We start from the raw sequence: 24,982 nt of genomic DNA, 5'->3' as shown, positions 1-24,982 counted from the left end.
ACCGAGTGTGCAAATACATGTTTATGCCGTTTATCATTATCCCAAAGGAAAGACAGATTGGACTGTTGGAGTCTGTTGTCTAATTTTGTTTATCCACTCTTCCCTGTGGCAATCATCTTCTGATTCCCTGAATCACTTTTTTTTTTTTTTTTTTTGTACAGGCAACCCTATGCACCTCATAGCTAGGTCAAAGGTTAATGAAAGAACAAGCCCAGTGGTAAACACTGTGAAATCTACAGGGACCGTGCAAATGTCAAACAGTCGTATCGTGTAACACTCCCCTCTGAGTAGGAAACCTTTGTGACCGTTAAGCAGGGGGACAGCCGTCAGAAGAACTGTGAAGGGCGATGGAGGCGCTTCTCAAGGACCAGTATCAGTATCTACACGTCCTATGGTTTAATCTCATTCGCCCCCCCCCCTTGATCTTAACTCTCTATGTTTGAGATGAAGTCTTTAGTGAGGAGCAATCAAACGGTTAACTGAGAACAATCCAGTATCACTTTCTCTTCCTTTACCTTATACAGAAAATGAATGATTGACAGCAAATGGCTGTGATGATGACACGCCTTTTCCCAGACATCACTGATGAAAAAGGGTGGTTTAATGTGCGTCTAATACTTGGTACTGGAACGAGCTGAACTTTGCCCCTCCACACCCTATCACCAGTGTGAGAAGGTTAAACAAGGGGGGAAAGAAAAAGAAAGATGGTGAAGAAGTTTGAAAGAGAAAAAAGAAAAGTTAAGGAATGACCTTCACAATGTCAGTCATCTTTATAGACTGTATTCAAAGTTTCACATGCCTTTCCTGAAATCAAATTGGGTGGGAAAGAGTTTTTAAAATCACAGAGAGAAGTCTTCCAACATCATACCTCATTCCCTTTTATTAATGTCAGTATATGTCATTCGGTAGCACTGCTTGAGTAATTCAAACTTTATTTGCGGTGAGATGATCGTGGAGACCTGACCGTGGTACGCCAGCAGTGGAAATGGTGAAGAGAGAAAATCATTATGTTCTCAGTTTTTAAGCAATTTAAAAATAAAAAACTTTGAGAAGATTCTATAGCTCAAATACTGAGCTGAATACACAATCCCTTGTGAATATTTATGTATTATGTAATGAGAGCATGAGGTAAGAAAAAAGCTCTTTTAATAGCTGGGTGGTATTCTGAAAAGTGACATTTTGTTTAATTTTCAGACTCTAACCCTGTATTTCCATGACTGAAAGGAGGTGTGTGTTTCTCTCATACTCCCAGTGTAATGACTTAGCTTTTGAAAATGAGCCACCGTTTTTGATGCCGTTGTCAAAGGTGCCAACAGCAACAAAAATCTGCCGCCATCTAGTACCCCATATAAAGTATGGATGTTATTTTAAAATTGCTTCTTAGTAAATATCACCTATTAATTCATACAAATTGGCCGCTGCCTTTGGCAACAAAAAATAAAAAAGAACTGTTTGATGTTTTGGCCTCTGCTCTGGAAATGAAAATTTGCCATGCCTCATATTCTCTCACTTTCTCTCTCTCTCTCTCTCTCTCTCTCTCCCTCTCTCTCTCTCCCCCACATACATACACACACTCACATTCACTTATCCTGTCACAGGCTATAATTCAAATCAGTGCTTGTCTCTGGTGACCACAAACACAAATGATTATATGGCCCTGGGTTCACTGCACCACAGTGAGGTCCAATTATGCATTTGGCCTCTTGATCATCCTTCAGCTGAATTTAATGAACCCACTTAAATAAGTTGGATGCCATGAAAAATTTCTCTCTCTCTCTCTCTCTCTCTCTCTCTCTCTCTCTCTCTCTGTCTAGGTGTGTGTGTGTGCATGTATGTGTGTGTGCATGTGTGTGTGTGTGTGTATCTGTCTGTCTGTCTGTCTGTCAATAGGCTTACACAGGGCACTCAAGGCGACTAAAACAGGAACACTCATTCCTCATCCAAGGGCCACCCCTCCACATCTTTTTTCCATCTAGGAGCCAATTATTTGTGCACTTAAAAGGCAAAACACCTCCAGAGAGGAGAAGCATGGGCCAACAGGGAGACAGACATGATGCATGGATCCCAGATGGTAGGGGCAGAGTACAACGGTCATTCTGTGTGTGCGAGTGTGTGTGTGTGTGCGTGTGTGTGTGTCTGTCTGTATGTGTCTGTGTGTGTCTGATGGGTGTAGGGAGGCCCTGGGGTCAACGATGACCGAAAGCACCTCTTAGACACAAGACCTTCCTGGACACCGGGGGGGGGGGGGGGGGGGGGGGGGGGGAGGTAGTTCTTCCATACTTCCCTTGGGGTGAAAATGAGAGAGAGAGCAAGGGAGACTACGGCAGAAGTTCAAAAGTTCAAACGTGAAAGAGGGAGTGGATGATAGAGCGATCTCTTTCTCTCTGTAAGTGTTTGTGAGTAACATATACAGCCCACAGGCTGTATAAATCCCTTTCTGTGTTGACTTTCCAATCTGTTTATGTGGGAATGTTGAATAAAAAGCACTTCCAGATCCGCATGGTGTCATACCTGCTCCGAAAAAAAAAAAAAAAATCCAGCACTACTCTGTCAACTCAGTCCCTTTGTACCTCCTGGTTCTCTGACATGGGAAAGTTCAAAAGAAAACACAGCGTTTACCTCAGGTCCATAATTATATGTTACAAGACAGATAGGACACAGGGGAGAAATAAACTGATTCAGGATAAATTCCGTTTTATCAAACACATACCTGAATACACATTCACTGAATAACAACAAACTTATCAGACTCGGAACTCATATTAAATGTGGCACCGATACTATGTTTATTTGGAATGAAGAAACATCTCACGGTCTCTTTTGAGAGTGCTTAACATCACCAAACACCTCGTTGACGGATTGAACACAGTTTTCTAATATCAGTCTCCGTTCAAAATGTTTCTCATTAACATGGTGAAGGCCCAGTGATTCAGAGGAAGTATTTCAGTCAAAGTAAAAAAAAAAAAAGAAAGAAATAAAAAAAACAAAAACATGAAATATGACGTGTGAGAATTTGACCGAACATCCCTGCAGCCAAAACCAACACGTTTTTCTCAAACGACAGCTGGGTAAAAACGCAATAACCTTTGAAATTTATTACATGAACAAAACAAATTGCCTCACAAAATAAAACTTATGTCTTTTAAATCAAGTGTGAAACAGGGGAAATTCTGTTTTGTTTACCTCAATGTCTTTGAACAACTCAAATAAAATATCTCAAGTAAAATGATTGTTTCCTTGAGGTCAGTGATGTTTGATTGAAAAGTCTGGGCACTGAGGGAGGAGCCATCACGGTTGTAACAAGTGCACCCTGTCCCTGTGGCCTGATGTTCGCCTGCGAAAAAAAAAAAAAAAAAAGAACCCCTCTAATCAGACAGGAAGCAGGTACGAACGACAAACGGCCAAATGGCCAAATGGCAAAGCTAACCTTTCAGGAGAAGGTTTGAGGTTCAATTGACGATGATTAGAGGTTGGGGTTGTCTGCCGCATCGGGGTGGAATACAGGCCAGATCTAATGGCTGTTTAAAAAGCCCACATGTTTGGGGTTTGGGCTCCACACTCTCTCTCCCTCTCTCTCTCTCTCTCTTTCTCCAGATTAATCTACCCTCCACAGAGCAGATCTGCTTCTGTTTTTTGTTCTTCGGTTTCAGTCCTACACCTCTGACCTCAGCATCTGTACTGAGTTTACTACACTAACTCTAAATGACATCTTTCTCTCCCGTCCGTTCAGAAAAACTATCAGTCAGCTTTCAATCAGAGCGCTCTCTCTCTCTCTCTCTCTCTTTCTCTCTTCACATCCAGTTTGACGCCTCATCAATTTCTGACTTGTTTATCTCGAAAAAGCTAGTGCTCTGTCTTCTTCTTCTTTTTTTTTATTTTTAATTACTTGTCTCATCTTCCCCGAAGTGGAAAAAGTTCAACGTGTCCGCCAGACTCCAATCAAATCACTGTCAGACATCAGCATCTGCTGAACTTCTCAATGCTTCTCAAACTCTGGATCACCCGCAGCAGTTTAGGCCCTGTTTTACAGACAGCCAGCTGCAGAACTCTCACTTTTCTAACTGGTCAGGCTTTTAGCGAGGCCTTTAATACAAGCCTCTTATTCAACAGTCAATAGCTTTTCTTGCTGAAGTGGTGAGCCCAGAGGTGGAGGAGATGATCCAGGGACAGAGAACCTGTCAGTCTACCAAGAAGCAACGCTCAAAATTTAATTTAAAAAAAAAAAGTGTTTATATACCTATGAAAGAGATATGGTAGATATTATGGACAACAAAATAATTATACATTGATTTATTAGGTTAGATTAAAGTTAGTTGAACTCTAACCCATGATGTTCTTGAACACACTGAACTTGGTGAACCCACTTTCCAATCGAATGAATGGAAACAATATTACAGAGTAGTTTCGTGATCATGATGTTCTTTCCTTTTTGCAGATACTTGAAAGTAAACTTAATTTTAAACTTAGGCAAACCTAGATCTTTGACAAAAGCCATCAAAGCAACGTTGAAACAAATGGTGGAATGTTGTAATCAGAGGTAAGTGAAAGCAGTCAAAAACACAAGGTTATTCCATTGGTCCCTATACTCAGATCAGATCTTTGTTTTTGTACAGTCCTGTGGTTTTTATACTGTTTGTGTTTGATCTCCCTTTGTTAATTTGTGAAAATACTGTTCCTTTGCCAGCCTCACTGCCTCTATCTGTATGCTGTCGCTAAACGAGAGAGAGAGAGAGAGAGAGAGAGAGAGAGAGAGAGAGAGAATAAATAAAACACAAATAAAAAGAGTAATTTGCACACATACCCACTCCGACAAGCCTCAAAGCTAATTTCAGTTTTGAACAAGGGGAGCAGTAAATTTCATGACTGGCAGCGTGAAATACTGGAAAAGGCCAAAGCTGGAGACACGTGAGAATTTAAATCATAAAAACCATCGTGAGCCAGCCCCGAAACTTGACCTGAGATAATCCAATCACATTCAAATATCGTCCTTACCGCGATTAATACACGCGTTATGTTTGAGCAAAATGACCTGAGCTAGTGTGGACTCATAAATGTGTATAAAATGCAGATTTATGGGTATCGTAGGGAGATTTATTCCTAATTTCTTCCTCTGTTAATAGCTTCATACGCTAATAATTTCTCATAAATGGATTTGAAGGTTTTAGTATCACAGGGTTAGAGTGAGTCACTGACGAATGAGTAATAATGTCTATTAGCCTGTCATTATATGAGTTGTCATGCAGAATGAAGGATGTGAAGAAAATGAATGAAAAACACCTAAGTAAACACAGTTTAAGTTGGAGTGGGTGTTTGGTATGAAGCATGGTGCTATTTTACCTCAAACAGATGTTACAAATTGAGTTCTCTTGTTATTTGGCTTTTTCTGGTTAATCAAGAAAACTTGTATACCAAAATTCATTTTGAGGACAGAGCAAAAGCAACAATTTGGTTTCAAAAGAAGCGGAGACTGATTACGTTAACATCAATGCACGATGTGGAAAAATTTTTCACCAAAACAGACTTAAATTTGACTGTCAGAAGTTCTGTGATGTTTTGTCCAAATTTGTGTAAGAAATTTTTCCAACCTCAGTAGCACGCATTAATTTTACATTACATCTTTTTCGCTATTATGTTTTGCTTCATTAAATAGTTATCATCACTATGTCCCAATATCAAATTTCACACAGTAACGAGCACCATTAAAAATCTATAGCTACACAAAAAAATGCAGTGTGGAGATTTCACAATTGTTGATCATGGCACCGAACAGCACGAAATTGTGTTTTTACAGAGTTTTATACTGATATTTAAAAATTATAAGTGTGCTTACGTGTAGGGAGAGGAACTCGGGGGAGTGTTAAAACAACCCAAACTATCTACTTTGGGGCAAAACCAAGCAGACACATAAAACTGTTAAAAATCCCTGCGGTATTGAACATGAAAGCCATCAAGTCTTCATCAAATCCCCCCCCCCCCCCCCCCACCCCCAGCCACCACAACCGACACCAGATCCAGTGGGAACCAGAATCCTCAACGTCCCAGACCATTACACACTGAACTCACACACTCTGTACACTCTAATCAACGCCGTTGACGGAACTTCTGACTGATGACAATTCATTTCTTTAGGCACTTGTTTATTTTAAGGGAATCTACCACATATGTTGGATGTAAGTAATTTTGTTTTTTTTAATTCAACACCCTTCTAAATTTGTTCGGTAAATGAGGTGTTGTGAAACAGTGGCCAAAGTCTCTTTCATCAATATTTGGGTTGGTGCTGATGGTTCCCTGTCCTGGGGTGAAGTAAATAACATTAGAACCACATCTGAAGCTACTCTGTCCCATGGACTGTTGGTTCTGGTGTATATGTGTGTGTAAACAAAGGCGTCGCCATAGATGCCTGGCATTTGACCGCTCAGAATTCACCGGTTAGTCAAATGCTGATGATGATGATGTGTATTGTGTGTGTGTGTGTGTGTGTGTGTGTGTGTGTGTGGAGCTGTGAATGCCAACCAGGCTAGGCTGCTCAGACCTCAACAGAATAACTCTCTCTCTCTCTCTCTCTTTCTCTCTTTCCTCCTCCCTCGCTTTATCCCAGCAGTCTCCTATAAGCTCATTAATGAACATCTGCTGGTAATTTTGGAAGTGTAACCATCAGCAGGATGAAAATAGGCCTTCTTTCAGTCTGTGTAATTCTCTCTCTCTCTCTCTCTCTCTCTCTCTCTCTCTCTCTCTCTCTCTCTCTGTGTTTCAGTCCCTCACTCTGACTCTACCTTCACCGCTCTTCACATTCAGCTCTCCATTCCTCCCACTTCATCAGCCTCAGGGCCTAAAATAGTTTATGTGAGTCTCTGTAATACATTTACTGCAGGAGAAAGAAAGCACAGTCGACTCTCTGCCACCCACACCAAAGCCAACGCTAAGGCACAGAGCGTTTATTACAATGTATATATTACTATTGTTTCAAAACGTTAAAGTCACTAATAAAGACCCTCTAAGTATGCACATACACAAATAGACACACAGAGGCATGGATGCACACACCCACACACCTCTCTCCTTCTTTCTTTCTCTCTTTCTCTCTCTCTCTCTCTCTCTCTCTCTTTCACTCACTCTGTGTGATTTACTACCTACATGTATTTTATGGTTGTAATTAAACATTTACAGTGGTTTTCTGTTAGGGAAAAGTGCTGCCTGAGTGTTTTGTGGATGGTTTACAACACAGAGAGAGATGCTGTTGGTTTTTACGAGTGGCAGCAGGGTTTCCTTGGTGTGTCACGAATAGGGAAGGTGTGTCCGTAACATAGCCCGCGCGTTAATTCTGATTCTGTTTTCTTACCTTTCTCTGCTTTATAACAAACCATCAGCCAACATTAATTTGATTTAATTAACAAAAGGACATTACTATAAACCAAACTTTATTTGTTTTGGTATTCAGTCTGACTGTAGAAGCTGTGCCTCACCCCTTGGTTTGTACGTCTTCCAGTTCAATGTTGTTCCCTGAGTGAAATATTGACTTGGGCCAATAAACTGATGCTCCTACATCATGTGTCCAAATAGCAGGGTCCACTCAACGCTCAGCGGCCAATCACCTCGCAGTTTGGTTCTAGCGGCCACCAGCACGTAGCAACCGCTGTGGTCAATGAGCTGTCAATCACCCACAGGCCCCTGATAATGTTCATTCCTCGTAACTGGCTAGCATTTACAAACGTTTTCATTTATTTGGTATTTCAGAGCTCAGTGAACACACATTCAATAAGAGCATGAGAAAATGTGTTTTTGCTTAAGCTCTTTTTCGAATTTTTGGGAAACAGAAATAGTAAAAACATCTGTCTTTATTTTAGCGAAACTTATATGTATACAAAACATGCCTGAATTCCCCATATTTCCTCTTAGGATCAAGACCAGATCTAATCAAGTCCATATTTAGAGGATCATTTTCAGACATGATCAGTGTAATACATTCAGGGTCGATTTCTCAGGCATATACATGAAGCCAAATCCTAGCCTAAATGATATTCTCCATTCAAAAATTAATTTTGTCCCTGACTCAGTCTTAATCCAAGTCTGGAAAAGCAGGTCTAAGTTTACACTACCCATAATAGGCCTTCCTTCAAGTGTGTCATTATCTGAATGCCCAGACTCTGATAATGGAACATTTGTGATAACTCAATTACTATTGATTTCTACGTTTATACATGAAGTTTATTTGACATGCTCCACAAAACTATACCAAGCATGTAGTTAACTGTAAGCAGAGCGATAAGTGTTCCAAAGAAAAAAGAAAAAAAAAAAACAAAAAACAACATAATTCCTCTTGGGGTTAATTCCAGGAAAGAGAATTTCGATTAAATGTTGCACCTTGCGGTTTTTGTGAGAAGTGAGAAGTGACTTTGGTTGATAGAACGGTTCACCGAGTTTGTATTGTGGATTAATAACACACCTCTGGGACATTATTACACATTTATAAAAATGTTATATAAATCCCATTTGCAAATTCACAGCATGGGGAGAAACGGAACTGAGCATACCTGTATAACCATGTGTGAGCCCAGCCTTTGTGAGGGCCTTAAACAAGGTTTCTATCCCAGTTCCGAAAAACACTGTTCTCTTCTTTCCTGAGAATGATCTAATCTAACTCTTAAATCTGATTTTTAATGTGTACATCCCAAATATGAACTGCGGTTGTTGATTTTTTTTTCTCTCTCTCTGGATTCACACAGTTGCCTTCGAGTACTAATGGCATTTTATGTATAACCAATATTTTTAGTTTATGTGAATTTTTTTTTTCCGTCCGTGAGCACTGATGGATGATGTCAGTCGTGAGCGTGTCTCTCTCTCTGTGGTTACGTATGATTTCAATAAAGCTTTAAAAAAGATCTAATTTGCCTTTTTAAAGAAATATGTGCTATGATCAAATGAAAACGTTCTTGTTTTAATTCAGATTTATTATTAATTACGAAAGATTATTTCTGCGTTTTGATAAATTAGTTCTGAGTGTTCTAAATCATTTATAATAAGATAGTCTAACACAGTCCCTCTCACATTTCTTAATTTTCATTTACCGAAACCCAGAAACAAACAGTGTAGCTTCAGCATTGAAAATTTATGTCGAGTTTAATCTCTTTTAATAAGTGCCGTATGTCAAATGGGCCTTCTCATCGACAGCTTAATAGGGGTCTTTTAGAGTCTAATGAGAAACAACACCACACACCCTCAACACCCTGCCCCACCCTTACTAATGAAGTGACACAACAGCTTGGTTCTTTTTTTTTTTATTTCGCTCTGTTTGACAGACGTGGGAGAGATGAGAGAAAGAGAGAGAGAGAGAGAGAGAGAGAGAGAGAGAACAGAACAGAGTGTCTGACTGATGAGCTGTCAGTCAGGAGAAGAAGAAAAGCTGACACCTCATTCATCGTACGCTGCTGGAGAGCCGCCACATACGCTATCCCACAATCCTCCACTCTCACACGGCACAGCTGAGGTTAGAGCGAAGCGAGCGGCAGGAGAAAAGGGGGAAAAAAAATCTCAGAATGAGTGTTATGTGTGTGTATCATATGATATGAAATGATGAAATGACACAGTTTATGTGTTTGTTTGTGTGTGTGTTTGTGTTTGTGTGTGTGTGTGTGTGTGTGTTTTTGTGTTTTAGTGTGTGTGTGTGTGTGTGTGCGTGCATGCGTGTGTGTGTGTGTGTGTGTATGTGTGTGTTTGTGTGTGTGTGTCTGTGTATATGTGTGTGTGTGCGTGTGTGTACGTGTGTGTGTGCGTGTGGATGCAACTATGAAATGAAACAATGGACTCTTTGCAAGGACAAATAACCAGAACATGAGTAGTCACAGGTCAATGAGGGATGCTTCAGAGCAAAGCTCTGAAGTTTCTCTGGCTTTTTTTTCTGTGGGGAAAATTGTTTTCTCTTTTTCTTTCTTTCTAATGACAAGCTTTAGGCCCTGCTTTCCTAATACTTCAAATTGGGAAAGACATCACCACGTTGCCTCCCACCCTCCCTTCTTCCGCAATTCTCTGTGGGACAGAGAGAATGCACTTCATGTCCATGGGAAAATATGGAGCAGTAATGAAGATTTCATGCGCTGTAAGTCATCCCCTCTATCCAGAGCATTCACATTATGAGTGTGTGTATGACAGCACTAACAAATTACCCCGCTATCTCATTAAACAGATTAGGCAAGAGAGAGAGACAGAGAGAGAGAGAGAGACAGAGAGAGAGAGAGAGAGAGAGAGAGAGAGAGAGAGAGAGAGAGAAAGAGAGAAAGAGAGAAAGAGAGACTAGGGAGGAAAAGTGAAACAAAGTCATCTCATTAATCTCAGACATGATGAGTTTCAGATAATGCTCTCAAGATCCCTCTCTCTCTCTCTCTCTCTCTCTCTCTGTCTCTCTCTCTCTGTGTCTGTCTGTCTGTCTCTCTCTCTCTCTCTCTCATTGCCTTAAATCAATAGCTTCATTTAACACAGAGTGACGCAGTGTAAATCTGTGAGACCACTGCCCCTGTTAGACGGACTCTTCCATGACTACCCAGAGATGTCTGTTTTGTTGCAATTTTTTCCCGCAACAGCATTTGAGGATGAGTAATAAAAATATTTTCTCCCTCTTTAAGGTGGCGGCCCGGCTGTTATTTGAAAGCTTTAATATTTTCCACCCAGTGTGTCCGGGACTTTTACTGTTGGCGTCAGAGTGCAGCGCAGGTCTGAGAGGAGGTACTTTGAAGTGCTTTTTGGGATTGGCACATCTGCAGGCAAGATGTGTGTGTGGGATCTGGGGGTCTGTGGCATGTGTGTGTGTGTGTGTGTGTGTACGTGTGTGTGTGTGTGTGTGTGTGTGTGTTTAGATGGATTATTCTGAATGTCATGTGATAATGAACAATATTTCTTAACTCTATCCCAGAAAAGGACTAAAGAAATTTGGTGGGGGAAAAAGGTGTCCAATTTTGTATTAAGGGCAGAGTTTGTACTCTGCAGTTGGACAATGTTTGTTCATTTTGACTCCTGCGGACTCTCTTTCTCTGTGCTCTGTTGAGTTCAGAGCTTCAAATCAACATCCATATAAGGTACTGTAACAGAAAACCCTGGTGTGTAAAGTCAATATTGTTGTTATATTATGCATTACCAAAAGGAAAGAAAATGACAGATTTTATGAAAACACATGCATGCGTATGTCTGACCGCTGATGTCTTCACAAGGAAAATCCATTTTTTTTCCCTGAACAACACTTGCCAAATTCTCAACAAACAAACCTAAAATTCATGAAAGTTTGTGTTTCAAAGTGGAGCCACTGAAAATATCGCCATTCTGCATAGTCGCTAACACAATCTTGACGTAGATTTTTTTTTTTTTTTTTACATTTTATTTTAAATTTATTGATTTATTTATTTGCTTTTTTTTGCTTTTCTGACAAGGGCCATCTAAATTGGACATTTTTTCACACGTAACGTTTTTTTTTTTTTAGAAAATAAGGAGGGAGTGAAGGAGTTCCTCAGGGCCACAGAGACCTAAGAGTAATGTGTCAAAACCAGCACGCACCCACTTCATCATTCAGTCAGACGCGGTCACAGATGCCCTGTGTGTGTGTGTGTGTGTGTGTGTGTGTGTGTTTGTACCCCAAGCCACAGCTTTGGCTAACGCCAGGCTTGTCTACCACCAAGAGTTCTTTACTAAACTCTGGTAAAAAACCACCTCTGTAGCTATGGTTTAATCATGAGTTTATGGAACCATCGTTGTCGGTTTCGTCCATATCTGACGCACCCACAAGTTGTTTTTTTTTTTTCGTTTTGTTTTGTTTTTTTCGTGTCTCGTTAAAGGGGGTGGGGGTGTGAGGGGTGGGGTTGGGAGTTGGGCGGGGAGGGGGGGGATGTGGTACCAAAGGTTGTTGGCCTTGGGTGTTATTATTCCTCAATTCCAAAAGCCATTGTCACGTTGCCATTTTTCCAGACCAGACTGCAAGCTCCTACCATTTGTAACAATTATTTAAGTCATATTTTTCAGCTTTGTTCATAAAACTCACCTCAAATGAGTTTAGAGAACAGTGTGCCCCCATCAGTTTCGCGCCTTACCCCGCCAGTTACACAGTACTTTTGTGCGTTATTTGGAATTTATAGCATCTCAGCGTCTATGAAGTCAACCAAGACCACTGCCAGCCTGACTCAAAAGCAGATGAATTTCTGTGCTATTTATATATACCTCATATTTATAACTTTTTTTTTTATCCTTGCATTAGTCTGTCTGCTTAAAGCTGTAACACATAATCAACCATAGAGCCTTCACGACTTTGGGCAAATGTTTTGCTGAAAAAGAACCAAAGCGTGATTCAGTTAGACTAAATGTCACCAATGTGAACGTAATAAATGACTGCTTACAACTTTACAGTGGGGGATTTTTTCAAATGACGGCCTTGTACACAAGTCCAAGAGCACATCTGAACAATGTTCTTGGGATCATGAAAATGTTTCGAGTGGTATTAAACAGTCACATCCTGTTTTTCTCTCTCTGTGAAGTCCTGAAGTTCTGAGAGGAACCCATAGAGAACCAGAGCACCCCGTGCCAGTAATGGGTACAACGAATGGATACGTCTTCATGCTCCAAGGAGAAGAGAAACAGGAAGGAATGATTTAGGGAAAAGAGAAGAAAGAAGAGACAGTGAATGGGGAAAAGATGTGAGGAGAAAACGAAAATAGGGGGGGAAAAAAGAGAGAAGGAGAGATGAAAGAAGCTAGGTACTGTTACACAGAGCTCAGAAAAGCATTTTTCTCGTCGAGGTACGAAGCTACACGGAAACCTCAAAAAGGCTGAGGGTTTCTCATGTTTGCTTATAATTTCAATTTTATTTATCTATTTGTTTGTTTATTTGTTTGTTTGTTTGTTTGTTTGTTTTTAGTGCACTTTTAAAACTGGTTGGATGAAACGGAATAATAATCTTTCTCGAAACCACAACCCAATATGAAAGTCGAACTTCCAGCTGGTACGAAACAAGTCAAGCTAACAAGCTAAGTCTCTACCTTTCCTTTCATTTTCTTTTGCTGTTTTTTTTTTATATCCTTTCAAAGAGTACAGAGTTCTTTGGAGTCAAACTGAAGAACAGGTTCCAAAAGGTGGGGGTATGGGGGGGGGGGGGGTTTAAAAAAACACAACGCAACATCTTTGCTCTTGACTCACTTGTTTTGGAAAAAAAAAAAAAAAAAAACGTATTGAATCACAGGACTAAATTGGTTTTGTGGAAAAATGATTCAGCTGGGCATAAAGTGCATGTGAGAGCCATTTTGCCTCATTATATTGTGATCTGAAAGGTTAGGGAATTGAAACCAGCAAGAGCGCTGGTTCTTCAAAAGGCCAAGAAAGGAAGAGAGCGGGAGAGAAAAAGAGAAAGGGAGAAAGTGAGAGAGAAAGAGAGAGAGAGAGAGAGAGAGAGAGAGAGAGCGCCTATAAGGCGGTTCCACATGTTTAAGTAGACAACAACACTAACCGATTTTAACAGCGGGTTCATGTTGTTTTTCCCCTCCCCTGAATCTAATTGGGTGGCTGTGCTGTTAAAGTTTGAGAGATGTAATTAAATTAGGTGTTTGTTAGAGCCAATTAGAGTGACTCAATGCATGCACTCGCACATATAATTTACCCTCCATGTTCTACATCCACTTCTGTAAGAGGCCTCCAGCTGTGCAAAACTAGCATAGTAGAAACACATTGCGCTATACACACATACGCGCATGTAATCGCGCACACAACTGCAGAAGCAGCAAAAGCAGTAGCGGGTACTTTGCTTCGTAAGCCTGGCGCACTAATTAGCTCAGGCCTAGTTGATTGTGAAAGCAGATTGTGTTAATGAATGCCATGTTTACTGTATGTGCCCCTGCGGTCAGAGTTTACGCCCCACGCACACACACACACACAAACACACACATGCACACACACACGCACACACTATAACAGACTGATCCACTCGCAAACGCAGACGTCTGGCCGCAGTCGTCCAGCTGACCACATCAGGCAAGGCCACTAAAGAGTCTGTGGGTCTCTCATGGTTTGCGGCGGCCGTCGTATTGTTACCGTGACCGTAACTTCGTTCTGTTATGCCATGACTGCTACGCCCACGTGGTACAAGGGCAATCACGATGGTGCCAGCGCGGCCCCGCCGCATGTCCGTCCTACCCCGAGACGCTCTCAAGCGCGAGTGTTGAAAAGGCCAAAAAGTCCTCCCTAATCCAAGAAACTCCTGACTCCCCAGCCCAGGTCCAAGAACATGCCGAACCTCTGAAAGTCGCTGTGAATCACCACAAAACTGCCTTATTGTGGAAAACTTTTACATCTGTCAGTGCCTGGCCTCTGTGAACCAAAGCTTGTTCATGCCAGACACCAGATGAAATTAATTTCTCTGTTTTAGAATGGTCACATTGTCCAAAAAACACTAGAGACATCCAGGACCATTTAAAAAAAAAAAAAAAAAAAAAAAGAGAGAAAACAGAAATCCCCTTCAGGGTGATTAACCTGAAATGCATTTATGTCAAAGGTCTTCTGTCTTCTTTGTGGCTGAATTACCTTTTACAAACTTATTCATCACACGATACCACTTGCATACCATACCGGGTTATAGCCATGTAAATACACTGGAGTACATTATTCACTGAATCCTTTCATTTTTCTGCTTAAGCCGTACTTTTTCCTTACCGGAGTTTTAACTGAACTCTAGCAGTGAATATTGTAATTACTTTATGCTTAGCACAGCAATACTCTAATTACAATAGTTATTACAATGCCACAACATATTAAGTGCTGTAATGACTCGTATATCATAATCAAATCCTTGTGTAAGCTTTGACACAAATCATTTAGCGTTGAATGTCATATGAGTTATGTCATTTGGCAATGGATCATCGGCAATGGGAGAACATTCAGCTTTTTCTGAGGTGAGTACACTTTTGTCAAAATGTTACCGCACGGGCAAAACGAAATCGTGTCATCACCGCGGCCTGATACAGTGAAGAGCGACGTCGCCCAGTGACGTATCGAATATCGGTTCGAACTATAAAAAGTAATCTGTAATTGAACCCTTGACCTTTGAGATGAAAGCCAGAGTCGGATTCAAAGCCTCTCCGGACAACGGAGTGTGTCTGTGAACATTTTCGGCCATAACTCTGTCACTCTCGTAGCTGGAGCCAGCCCCTTGTCACCATGTCCGTTTGTTCCAGATGATTTACAAGGAGAAAATTTTGGATACAAAAGCAGTTTCAGATAAACTCAGCTTCACGCCCTCTCCCTCAGCAGCAAAAAAAAAAAAAAGGAAAAAACAAAACAAAAAAAAACACCCTGGCTGCAAAATGTGGATTTGCACATTTGAAAAGCGAGTTCTCTCTCTCTCTCTCTCTCTCTCTCTCTCTCTCTCTCTCTCTCTCTCTCTCACACACACATTCTGCATCAGAAACTGTGAACATTTCAGCTTTGCACTGTTCAAAGGAGAAGCAGATTTCACAACGTGCCTTTGTACATCTATGTTTTTCCAATGTATGGAAATAAAAACACCATATCTTGAAGTCGACGTTCAACATCTGACCCACTTTTGGCCTTATCTCGTGCCTCTGTCAGGTTCACAACGGTAATTGTTTTGTCATCTCCGAAATCGGTCCGAACACGAATCGCCTGCTCCTTGTGGAGTCTCATTCATCCGTAATTTTCTATGTCAGTGTAATGCTCTCGCTAGCTGGACTGTATTACGTTTGACTCTCTCCGTACCTGGAACTCAGTCTTTTTTTGCCACTAATATGACGGCTCGTATTAATGTAAGTCCTGTTAATAGATTCAAAAAGCTGCCAAGCTGGAGGAAAGCAGTTAGATCTATTAAGGGTGATAGGGGGAGATTGCCAGGTATGCTAACCGTTTCTGAATAGGTGACTGGACATTTGGCTGCTATTTACCCACATTTTGGAGAGAAACATAACTTAAGCCGCAGGGAATGTGTGTGTGTGTGTGTGTGTGTTTTACCTTATAAAAGTATGCTTTAAAAAAAGACTGATGCGGGAAGAAAAAAAGAGAGAGCAGCTTAGACTGTTCCACAGCACAACTTAACGTGCGCTGAATCTTTTCATGACTTGACATGAACGTCTAGTTTTTTGGGGTTTTTTTTCTTTTTTTCTTTTTACCACACTGACAAACCATCCATTCATAAGAAAACGGGTCTGCATGACTTTCCTTACTGAAACCCTCAAAACATTTCTGCGAGGCATATATTTTGAATGTTTGAGGTGACTTGGTGATGCTCTTTATGCAGACAGATTCTGACATGAATGGACTGGGGCCAAGGCAGATACAAAAGAGTATTCTGTCAAAAACAGGAACAATCACACCCCTCCACACAAAAGCACCATCTGAGAGTCATTAACCAAAACAATGTGGGTTTTGATGGCTGGAGGAGACAAAAAAAAAGAAAAGAAAGAAACTCCTGCTATTAATACAAGAAGATCTTGATTGTGTCTCTTATTTTTGTGGTTAGAAAGCCCAGCTGTGGGTCAGGAGGAAGTTGGAACCAGCAAGACGCCCATATTTGGTAATAGAGAACTATTTACTGTTGTCCCCTTTTTTTTTTCCTAATTCTGATTAGAATGAAAAATACGATGTTTTTGGTTCTGCCATGTGGAAATTTGTAACATAAACTAAACTTAGCGCAGAACTCAAGTTTTTTTTTGACTGCGAGGCCATCTAAACACAATCAGTTATTGTTCAGAGGTCATTTAGTTTGCATAGTTTTCTCCTGTTTGTTTTGAACTTTCAATTACAAGAAGGAACAAAAACAAACAGTCTAAAACCCACTCTCTAACATTATTGAGACTAGATCAAGAACTACAGTTTAATAATAATAATCATATTTTACAACTCGAGAGAATAAATAGAACAATAACAGTATTCGAATGTTATGCAGTGAAAGTTACAACTTCATATCAAAATACATAAAGAGTGTAAATCAGAACTGAGAGGTATAAAATACAGAAGACATTGAAAGGAGCAAAACTAGTATGTACATCTGTCTGCCTTTCAGACTTGCCATTTCAACGGAAAGTGACAAATATGTTTAAAATATATTTTAGACAAATCTATCACCATGTGTACTACAGCAAAAGTGAAAATAAGATATAGTAAGATCTTAAAATGTTTACAGCTTTTAAATACGTTCCCCTGAAAAACAAAAAAAATAGAAAAGAAAAGAGAGAAAGAGATGACAACTAACATATATGTTTGCCAATTTTACATGCAACCAAGCTACTATTTTCATCTTTTTGTTTGTTTGGGTTTTTTTTTTTTTTTTTTACTATTTACAGCATAGCCACAATACCAACCACATTATAACTATAAAATGGCTGTTGATGGCTGTACAGATGTGTGTGTGTGTGAACATCACTGCATGGCTATCATCCAGACTGGTACAATGATCTCGGGGAGACCCTCCTGTTTCTGTACGTCCAGGATGGTCAGGCCAGCTTTGAGAATGATGCTCTTCATGATGTCCAGGTGACGGATGATGCTGCTGTCTATCGGGTCCAGTTTACAGCCCTGCCTAGCCATGTTGTCCTTTATGATGATGACTCCGTTGGGCCTTAGGCTGGCCTTGGCTCGGATCAGAAACTCCATCAGGTCCTTGTCCGTCAGGTGACCTGGAGGTGCGACAGTCGGGTTTGTCAGTGAGTTAAACAGACCTCTCACGCGGTCAGAATCGTCCAAACGCGTGACCTCAGCCCTGTCGAATAAAATGGCGTTCTTTGGAAATAAGTTTTTCATATCCTGCTATCTTTTCCATCTGTGCTCTTTGAAAGGATTAAAAAAAAAAAAAAAACAGCAAAAGAACAGACTATGAAAGAAAGCAGAAGCTGTTTGGTTAAATCCTGCGAGACTGAGAGGGTTATAATGGTCTTTGACATTGATTCATACATCTTCCAGTCCACACCAAAGTATTTCGTATGAATACAAAAGGCATTTACAATAAGAACAAACGTATCTGAAAGACTCTTAACGACCACAGAGCTCAGGCGTACAGCCGTTGGTGTTTCTCCAACTCATTTCACCTCTGTTTTTTGAGGTTTCCAAACTCTTTTTTTAAACAGTGTTAAACAAAGTTAATATTAGTCTGGAAAGTCAAGCTCTTTAAAAAAAAATCATCCTCTGGACCCCACCAAATGAGATTAAAACCAAAAAAGTGGAGAAAAACTTAGAAAAGGGCATTAACTGTCTCCATGTAAACGAAACCCGTCTCGATCTTGGATTTAGCCAGTGATGGATAAGACAGCCACCGTGTAAGTCAGTTAGACTTAAGTTACGTGTATGATTATACGGTTACATGAAGTGGGCATTGCGAATGTAATCCTCAGATTTATGGTCTACCTGGTTTGTCGACAGGTGAGCCTGCGAAATTATGGATGTCAACTGGACCAGTCATCAGATGTAATCCAAGCCCATCCAACATATAATCTATTGAGTAATCTGTGTTACGTAAAAAAAACACAGCGGAGAACACAGCACACTGGTCCTCCACCTGTTTTCACTATTTATCCAGCACACATATGCTGACATGCATTACATGTTGTAAGAGGATTGAAACATTAGAGGATGAAATTGTACACTTCAACAAAAGGCATCCTTAAATGTCCCACAGCACTAACTGTAGCTATGCTCTTTTTAGCAGAGCCTGCTAAATTAAGTGTAAGTAGACAGGCAGAAAATACAGACAGACAGACGTTTTACACACACACACACACACACACACACACACACACACAAAGGTTACTTACAGGCAATCCACTGCATCCAGATGACGTCATATCTCTTGACCGCCGGTATGAAGTCTTGCAGATTGTACAGGTAGTAGCTCTCGACTCGGTCTGCGTCGTCGCCTAGGTAACACTCATGTGCATGGAGGATAAATTCCTCCATCATGTCTAGCATCTCCATGGTTTCAAACACGGGGAACAGAACCCCCTTCGAAACGCGCCCGATGCCGCAACCACAGTCCAGTGCCCGTTTTGTACCAGCCTTCCCTGGACCCTGAGAGGACATATAAACACATACAGGTATTTAAACACAAGAAAACAAAAGTAATTAAAATACCTCCTGCTCCTCTCTTTCTCTTTTCTCTCTCTCTCTCTCTCTCTCTCTCTCTCTCTCTCTCACTCCCTCTCACTCTCTCCCTCATTTTCTCACATATTCATACAAAAAACATGGGTGTATATGCGCATACACACAAACTCACACACACACACACGCACACACACACAGAGTCACATACAGTACACTGACTTATAGACTAGTCAGGTGTAACTGAGGCCTGATTGCTCTCAGGGTTCTCTGGGTGTTGACAGCAGTTGATTAGTTCTGATTAGCACTGCATGTCAGCCAAACGCACATATCAATGCTGCCCTTTTTTTAATCCCCTCAAACAGCTCCCTTACCTTCTATATCCTGCTCAGTGCCAACTGATTTCATGCTGTTTATTCTTGTCAAGGACAGGGTGTTTCGGACATGTCAAGTACTAGACATACATGTTCTCATTATCTAAGACTCACTGGGCATTAGTCCAGCGACAGGGGGTAATCTCTCAAGTTTATCCCTCGCATTCTGTAGTCTCTCACATTTTTAAAGAAAGCTCAGAGTGAAAAGCCCTGACAGACAGAGCCCGCTATAAATAACAGTTGACTCTGAGGAACACATACTAGTGAAAATTATCCCTGTGGTGAAATACACACACGCGATTGTCTTACTTAATTATGGGGACATTCCATTGACTTCCATGTTAGTGCGACTAAAGATTCATAAACCATGCTGGTTTAACAGTAGCTAAAGAAAAACATTTTGAAAGTTTTTAGTTTTTACATACCTCTATGTCTTTAAATGGTGTAAATTTGTAAAATGTCCCCACAATGTCAGCTTGGCACGTAATGTCACACACACACACACATGTACAAACACACCCTTACAAACATGCATACACATACACTCCAACACTCTTCTCTGCTTGGATCATGTTGGCATGTTTGTTCTAGTCTGTATAAGCCCCTCTGTTTGGGGACCTGGGCAGCTGAAAACTTGTATGTGCACAGGGTACAGAAGGATTAGCGCAACAGGATCAGCTGTGTCTGTCAAAACTTTTACAGCAATGGCAGAAAACCAACAGCGCGGCTTCTACCAAGTCACGTGACGTCTGCGCAGGAATGCGCAAGGACTTTTTTTTTTTTTGGAAGCATTGCAAATGCAAGAGAAACATCTGCCACAAGGTTGTCATCAGAGCTGCAGAAATAGTGATATGAAAGTAATACAGTTTGTTTTTGATAAGAAACTGCTTGTGGCAGATTTATTTTTGTTGCTTGCTGTCAGGTCAGTAGTCCAAATATTTTTTCTGAAGGGGAGTTATATTGGTCTTGGCACTTTTAACAATTCGTCTAAAATTATACTGGGAAATTAACACAACATTAATAAAACTGTAAATGTCAATTCACACTTCAAAGCATGCGTTAATAATATCTTTACAGACACTGAAACAGGTGTAAGAATGTGTAAGCTTGAGTGTCGTACCCCAACAAACTTCTTCAGAAACTGTCTAGAACCTTCTAAGTCGACGTTGGAGACCTCAACAAAGTCTCCCATCATCCCCTCCTCCGACGCTGGGACGTCTTTGTAGAAGTTTTGCGCCCTGTAGTAAAACTGTTTCTCCCCTTTAATGTACTCACAGGTCACGGCATAGAGTTTCACTGTTCGGGAATACGCACAAGTACACACACAAAGTCACATCAGAGATATAACATCCATAACCCTTTATGGATTTCAAGAACACATTGTCACTATGCAGAGGGATTAGACCGAATAATCTAAGAGAAGATGTGAACAGTGTTTCGCCTGTAAAAAGTCAAAGAAGTCACACACACACACACACACACACACACACACACACACACACAGACACCATGCCCTTCCATATGCAAGGTTGCAACCACACATTCCCTGACACTAACACAGCTATGTTTGGAAGTATACTTTCCCCCAGGTTTAACCACGGGAAGATAACCGTTTAGCATGTTTTCTGAAACTGCTCAAAGGGATTTCAATGACAATAAGATAGAAACATTTTTGACCAAAGTGGAACACTGACAAAAATGAAAACTTAATTCATAGCCTTTTGAGTAAACTCAATTCATAAGTTGGACCAGAAGATGAACTTGCATAGAAAGGTAGATTTTTTTAAAATTTTATTTTAGGTTGACTTCACTTTTTCCCCTTTCATTTCATTTTTATGGTGAACTGTCTACAGTCATGTCTTCGATGATGTCAGCCTGAAAGTGTTGTAAGGTGGTACTGTTGGAGCGACTGAGATGGGTGTTGGTTGAGGGTCTTTGCCATAACCAAGTCATAAGATCATTTACAATGTGGAATAACACTCTGTCTCTTTCTCTCTCTCTTTCTCTCTTTCTCTCTCTCTCGCTGCCAGACACTATCCAATCCAGTGTCCTGCTGGAGTATCTTCAGAGCTTGAACCTTCAAACGAGTCGGTGCCGAGACCGAGAGTTGAACAGGTTGGACCTAACGAGTTAGGAATGTTCGAGATAGCCAGCACATTCTCTTCAGATGGACTGACAGGGAAACATCCGAGAGAAACCGGGTGACACGACGAGCTACGAGGAGACGGGATTCTTAGCCGTAAACAGCTATGGATCAGTCATGTGACCCAAGAGTGAGGTGTTCTGGAGAAGGCTAAAAATAGCAACGCTGAGTGAGCTTCTCAGGGTAGGAGTTGAGTAGGCCGGTGTTCTTTAATTGAAGGATAAGTCCAAGTTAAGCAGAGGTGGACAGGAAGCAGTCCTTCACATTTTTCTACTGAACAACCCAAACATCCCCTGACCGTTCCCACTGTAATAAGCTTAAACCTTAAAATTGTAGGAACACCACAAAGCCGCTGTCGTGATCCCAGAATGATAATGACGGTGAGCAGCAAAAATGAAAAATATGTTGAGTGTGCAGAGCAGGGTCAGTGTTGATGTTGATTTATATTCAGCCTTTTAGAGTCGAGCTGACACCTCCTCATTCCCCTGTCACCTCCTCATTCAGTTCTATTCCAGGCAGGTGTAAGCTATGTGACGTGACATAAGTCACCGGAATTTTCTAAGATAAAAAAAATCAAACGGCCTTCGACGTCACACCTTTTGACCCATTGTTTGATTGTCATATTAGCAAGGACGAGCACAATAGGCGTACCAATCCAAAGCTGTTTTTTTTTTTTTTTTCAAACGGACATCCAAACACTTTTGAAATGCTAAAATCCATTTTTAGAGAGAGTTGGGTCTTTAGCGGTAAAGTTTACAATTAACAGTCTAAACTTTGTTTGTACAAAAAAAAAAAATGAGACGTTTGATCCAGAGCATACTGACCCTCTTGAACACTGACACCCTTTTAAGAATATGTCTCCGTGTTTTACAAAATACCCCCCAAAAACTTAAAAGCATAATCAGCAGCATAGTGTTCTTCTCGTTAAAGAGCTGTTGTGGGTATTACTTGGCTCCTTTCCGACAGTTACTTAAAAAAACATTAAACTGCACTCTGTTTATTAAACTCAAAGAGTAATGGATGCTATGTGGGAAAAAGAAAAAAAAAAAACTTTATTGTGACTGTTTAGGAGAGACGTGAGTCTAAAAACTACCCGTCATTCGTCACGTTTCCAGTGACGGATGAGATTTAACACCGACAGGGTTTACATTCCCAGACATTCACAGGGCTGTGTTTTATGCGTGCCTTTATCCCCATCCCAATCAAAGACAGATTGTCACATCTTCACATTCGACAAGAAATGACTGCCTCTGGTGTCTGCTTTAAAAATAGGTCAGTTCGCAAAAACGATGCGTGAGACGCCTCTTTCCCGCCTTATCTGATGTGTTTTGAGATGACAACGTGCAGGAAACACCGATTCGGCTGAATGATTTTTGTCAGACATTTCAACCCATGTTCATTCGCAACTGTCAGCTTCGAGAGTTTTTGTAATGTTCGTAAAGTCTGTTATCGCAATAACAGATGTTATTCCTGTGCAAATGAACAAAATGCGTGATATTCCTGTAGTCGTGTGGATAATGACGATCCTTTCTCCACAGTATATTTTTACAGTCAGTTACGAAGAACTTAATGTAACGCTGAACGTTCAACAAATCACACTAATCATTTCCCAAAGATAATCTCATTGTTATGAACCACTTCAACGAACTTTAGACACACTGTACCCCCAGACACCCCACCCACACTGGCTCACACACATGCACACACCCCTCTCTCACACACAGGTGGTCGCTTATGCTGTAAGATGGACCAAGCCCCTTGGCTTACCCAGTGGGATCTGCTCTAGCAGGTACAGGTAGCTGGCGAAGAACTCCTGCCTCAGTGTGTTATGCAAGTGAAAAGACATGCTGTGTCTACACATGTCGCCGTCTGTCTTCGCCCAGCGGTCCCGGAAAGCCTGATGTGTTCCACTAAACTCCATGATTTGGGGAGATTCGTATTCGGTGGATTCAGCGTTGCTGGATCCCAATTCTGTGGACTGAGACATTGCGTGCCACCTCGCGAGCAATCAGGGATTACGACCGTGTGCGTTTGCTCCGGTGTGCCGCCGTGAAGCGTTGAGCCAGCGTGTGTGTGTGTGAGCGTGTGTGAGTGTGTGTGAGTATATGCAGCGCTGCTGCTGCTATATCTGTAAAGAAGCATCTGGCAGTTTGACTGTAACTGATCAGCCATGGCTCCTTTTCTCGGGGCGGGTGCGGAGAATCATATTGGCTCAACAGATCACCTGCTTTGGGCCTGGAGCAGAGGAACGAAAAAGGGGATGGGGAGGTAGGGGTGGGGTGGGGGGGGGGCATGAGGACCATTTCTTCTAGAAGAAGCACCCTTTCTCAAATCCCACACATCCAGTGAGGACGGCTTAGCTTTCCATCCACAAATACCATTACACACAAGAGACCTATACATCCCTATCTGAGTGCTGACAGGCGGTTCATGTGGCTGCTATTCTTAGCTCTCCCTTCTCATGTTTGTATACATAGTATCTTTGTACTTGTGCTGGAGAGGGACTATCTCTCTCGTACTCAGAGAGACACACGTGTGTGTGCTCACACACACACACACATACACACACACATGCATATCCAGGTTACACATAGGTTCACATCCCATCGAGATGTAATAGATAAAGAAAGGACATAGAAGAGCAAGGGAGATAGTGGGAGAGACTGTTCCAGCTTCTCAGTTTCACCGGAAAAAGTATCCGGGCGAAATATGCATGCGTTATCTGAACAATTCAGGGATTGAGATTTGGAGAATCAGTCAAATGATCACCGGACTTGGGTGATGGATAGAGATGTTTCAAATGACACGCCAAAGCAACGCTATACTTGGAGATGATCATTTCATGCAGACAGAGCAGCCAAAAGATGAGACAGAAATTTGAAGGCCCGGGACCACATGAAAAGAGATAGTGTTTCCCCCAATTTGTTTTCCTGAGATGCCAAGTTGAATTTCATGAGGCAATTTTCTATTTATAACTGAAACTTCTGGACAGAGATTTTCCCAACTTTTTACGACAACTTTTTTTTTTTTTTTTTTTTATCAAAGAGGAATACTGTCTGATGAATATTTTCACCGCAACCTCTTAACGTTTTCATTGTGCCCCAGTTTTGTTTTTTTTTTTTAAAACCTATATTTAGACTGAACGGATCACGCCCGAGTTGACTAAAGCCTTTGACCTCCGTGGCACCGCTGAGTGCACACATTCTCCTGCAACCGTTAAAAACGGAACCCGGCGGCTGCAACGGCCAGTGAGTCTGCCGAGTACAATGCCACGGCATATTTTAAGTCATAACTCAGGACAGTGCGAACCACAAATGGAATTTTTAATCGTGATTCGCAGGGAGAGGTGGCCGCGGTTCTTTACGTCAGTCACTGTGAGGCTGAACGCATACTTTCTCTTTTC

At 41.2% G+C, this 24,982-nt stretch overlaps 1 protein-coding gene across 1 annotated transcript; it reads right to left on the bottom strand.

Annotated features, from left to right (window-relative positions):
- Positions 1–17,391: 17,391 nt before the first annotated feature.
- Positions 17,392–23,500, bottom strand: ntmt2 (N-terminal Xaa-Pro-Lys N-methyltransferase). The gene is made up of 4 exons (XM_030773035.1): positions 23,347–23,500; positions 20,557–20,732; positions 18,780–19,032; positions 17,392–17,648 (listed from the first exon to the last, which is right to left on the bottom strand). The coding sequence occupies exons 1-4, from the start codon at positions 23,498–23,500 to the stop codon at positions 17,392–17,394; spliced, it is 840 nt and encodes a 279-aa protein (XP_030628895.1).
- Between the last annotated feature and the right edge of the window lie 1,482 nt (positions 23,501–24,982).

The sequence above is a fragment of the Chanos chanos genome, chromosome 4 (genome assembly GCF_902362185.1).
Source record: "Chanos chanos chromosome 4, fChaCha1.1, whole genome shotgun sequence".
Lineage (NCBI taxonomy): Eukaryota > Metazoa > Chordata > Actinopteri > Gonorynchiformes > Chanidae > Chanos > Chanos chanos.
This window is presented reverse-complemented; position numbering and strand designations above follow the sequence as displayed.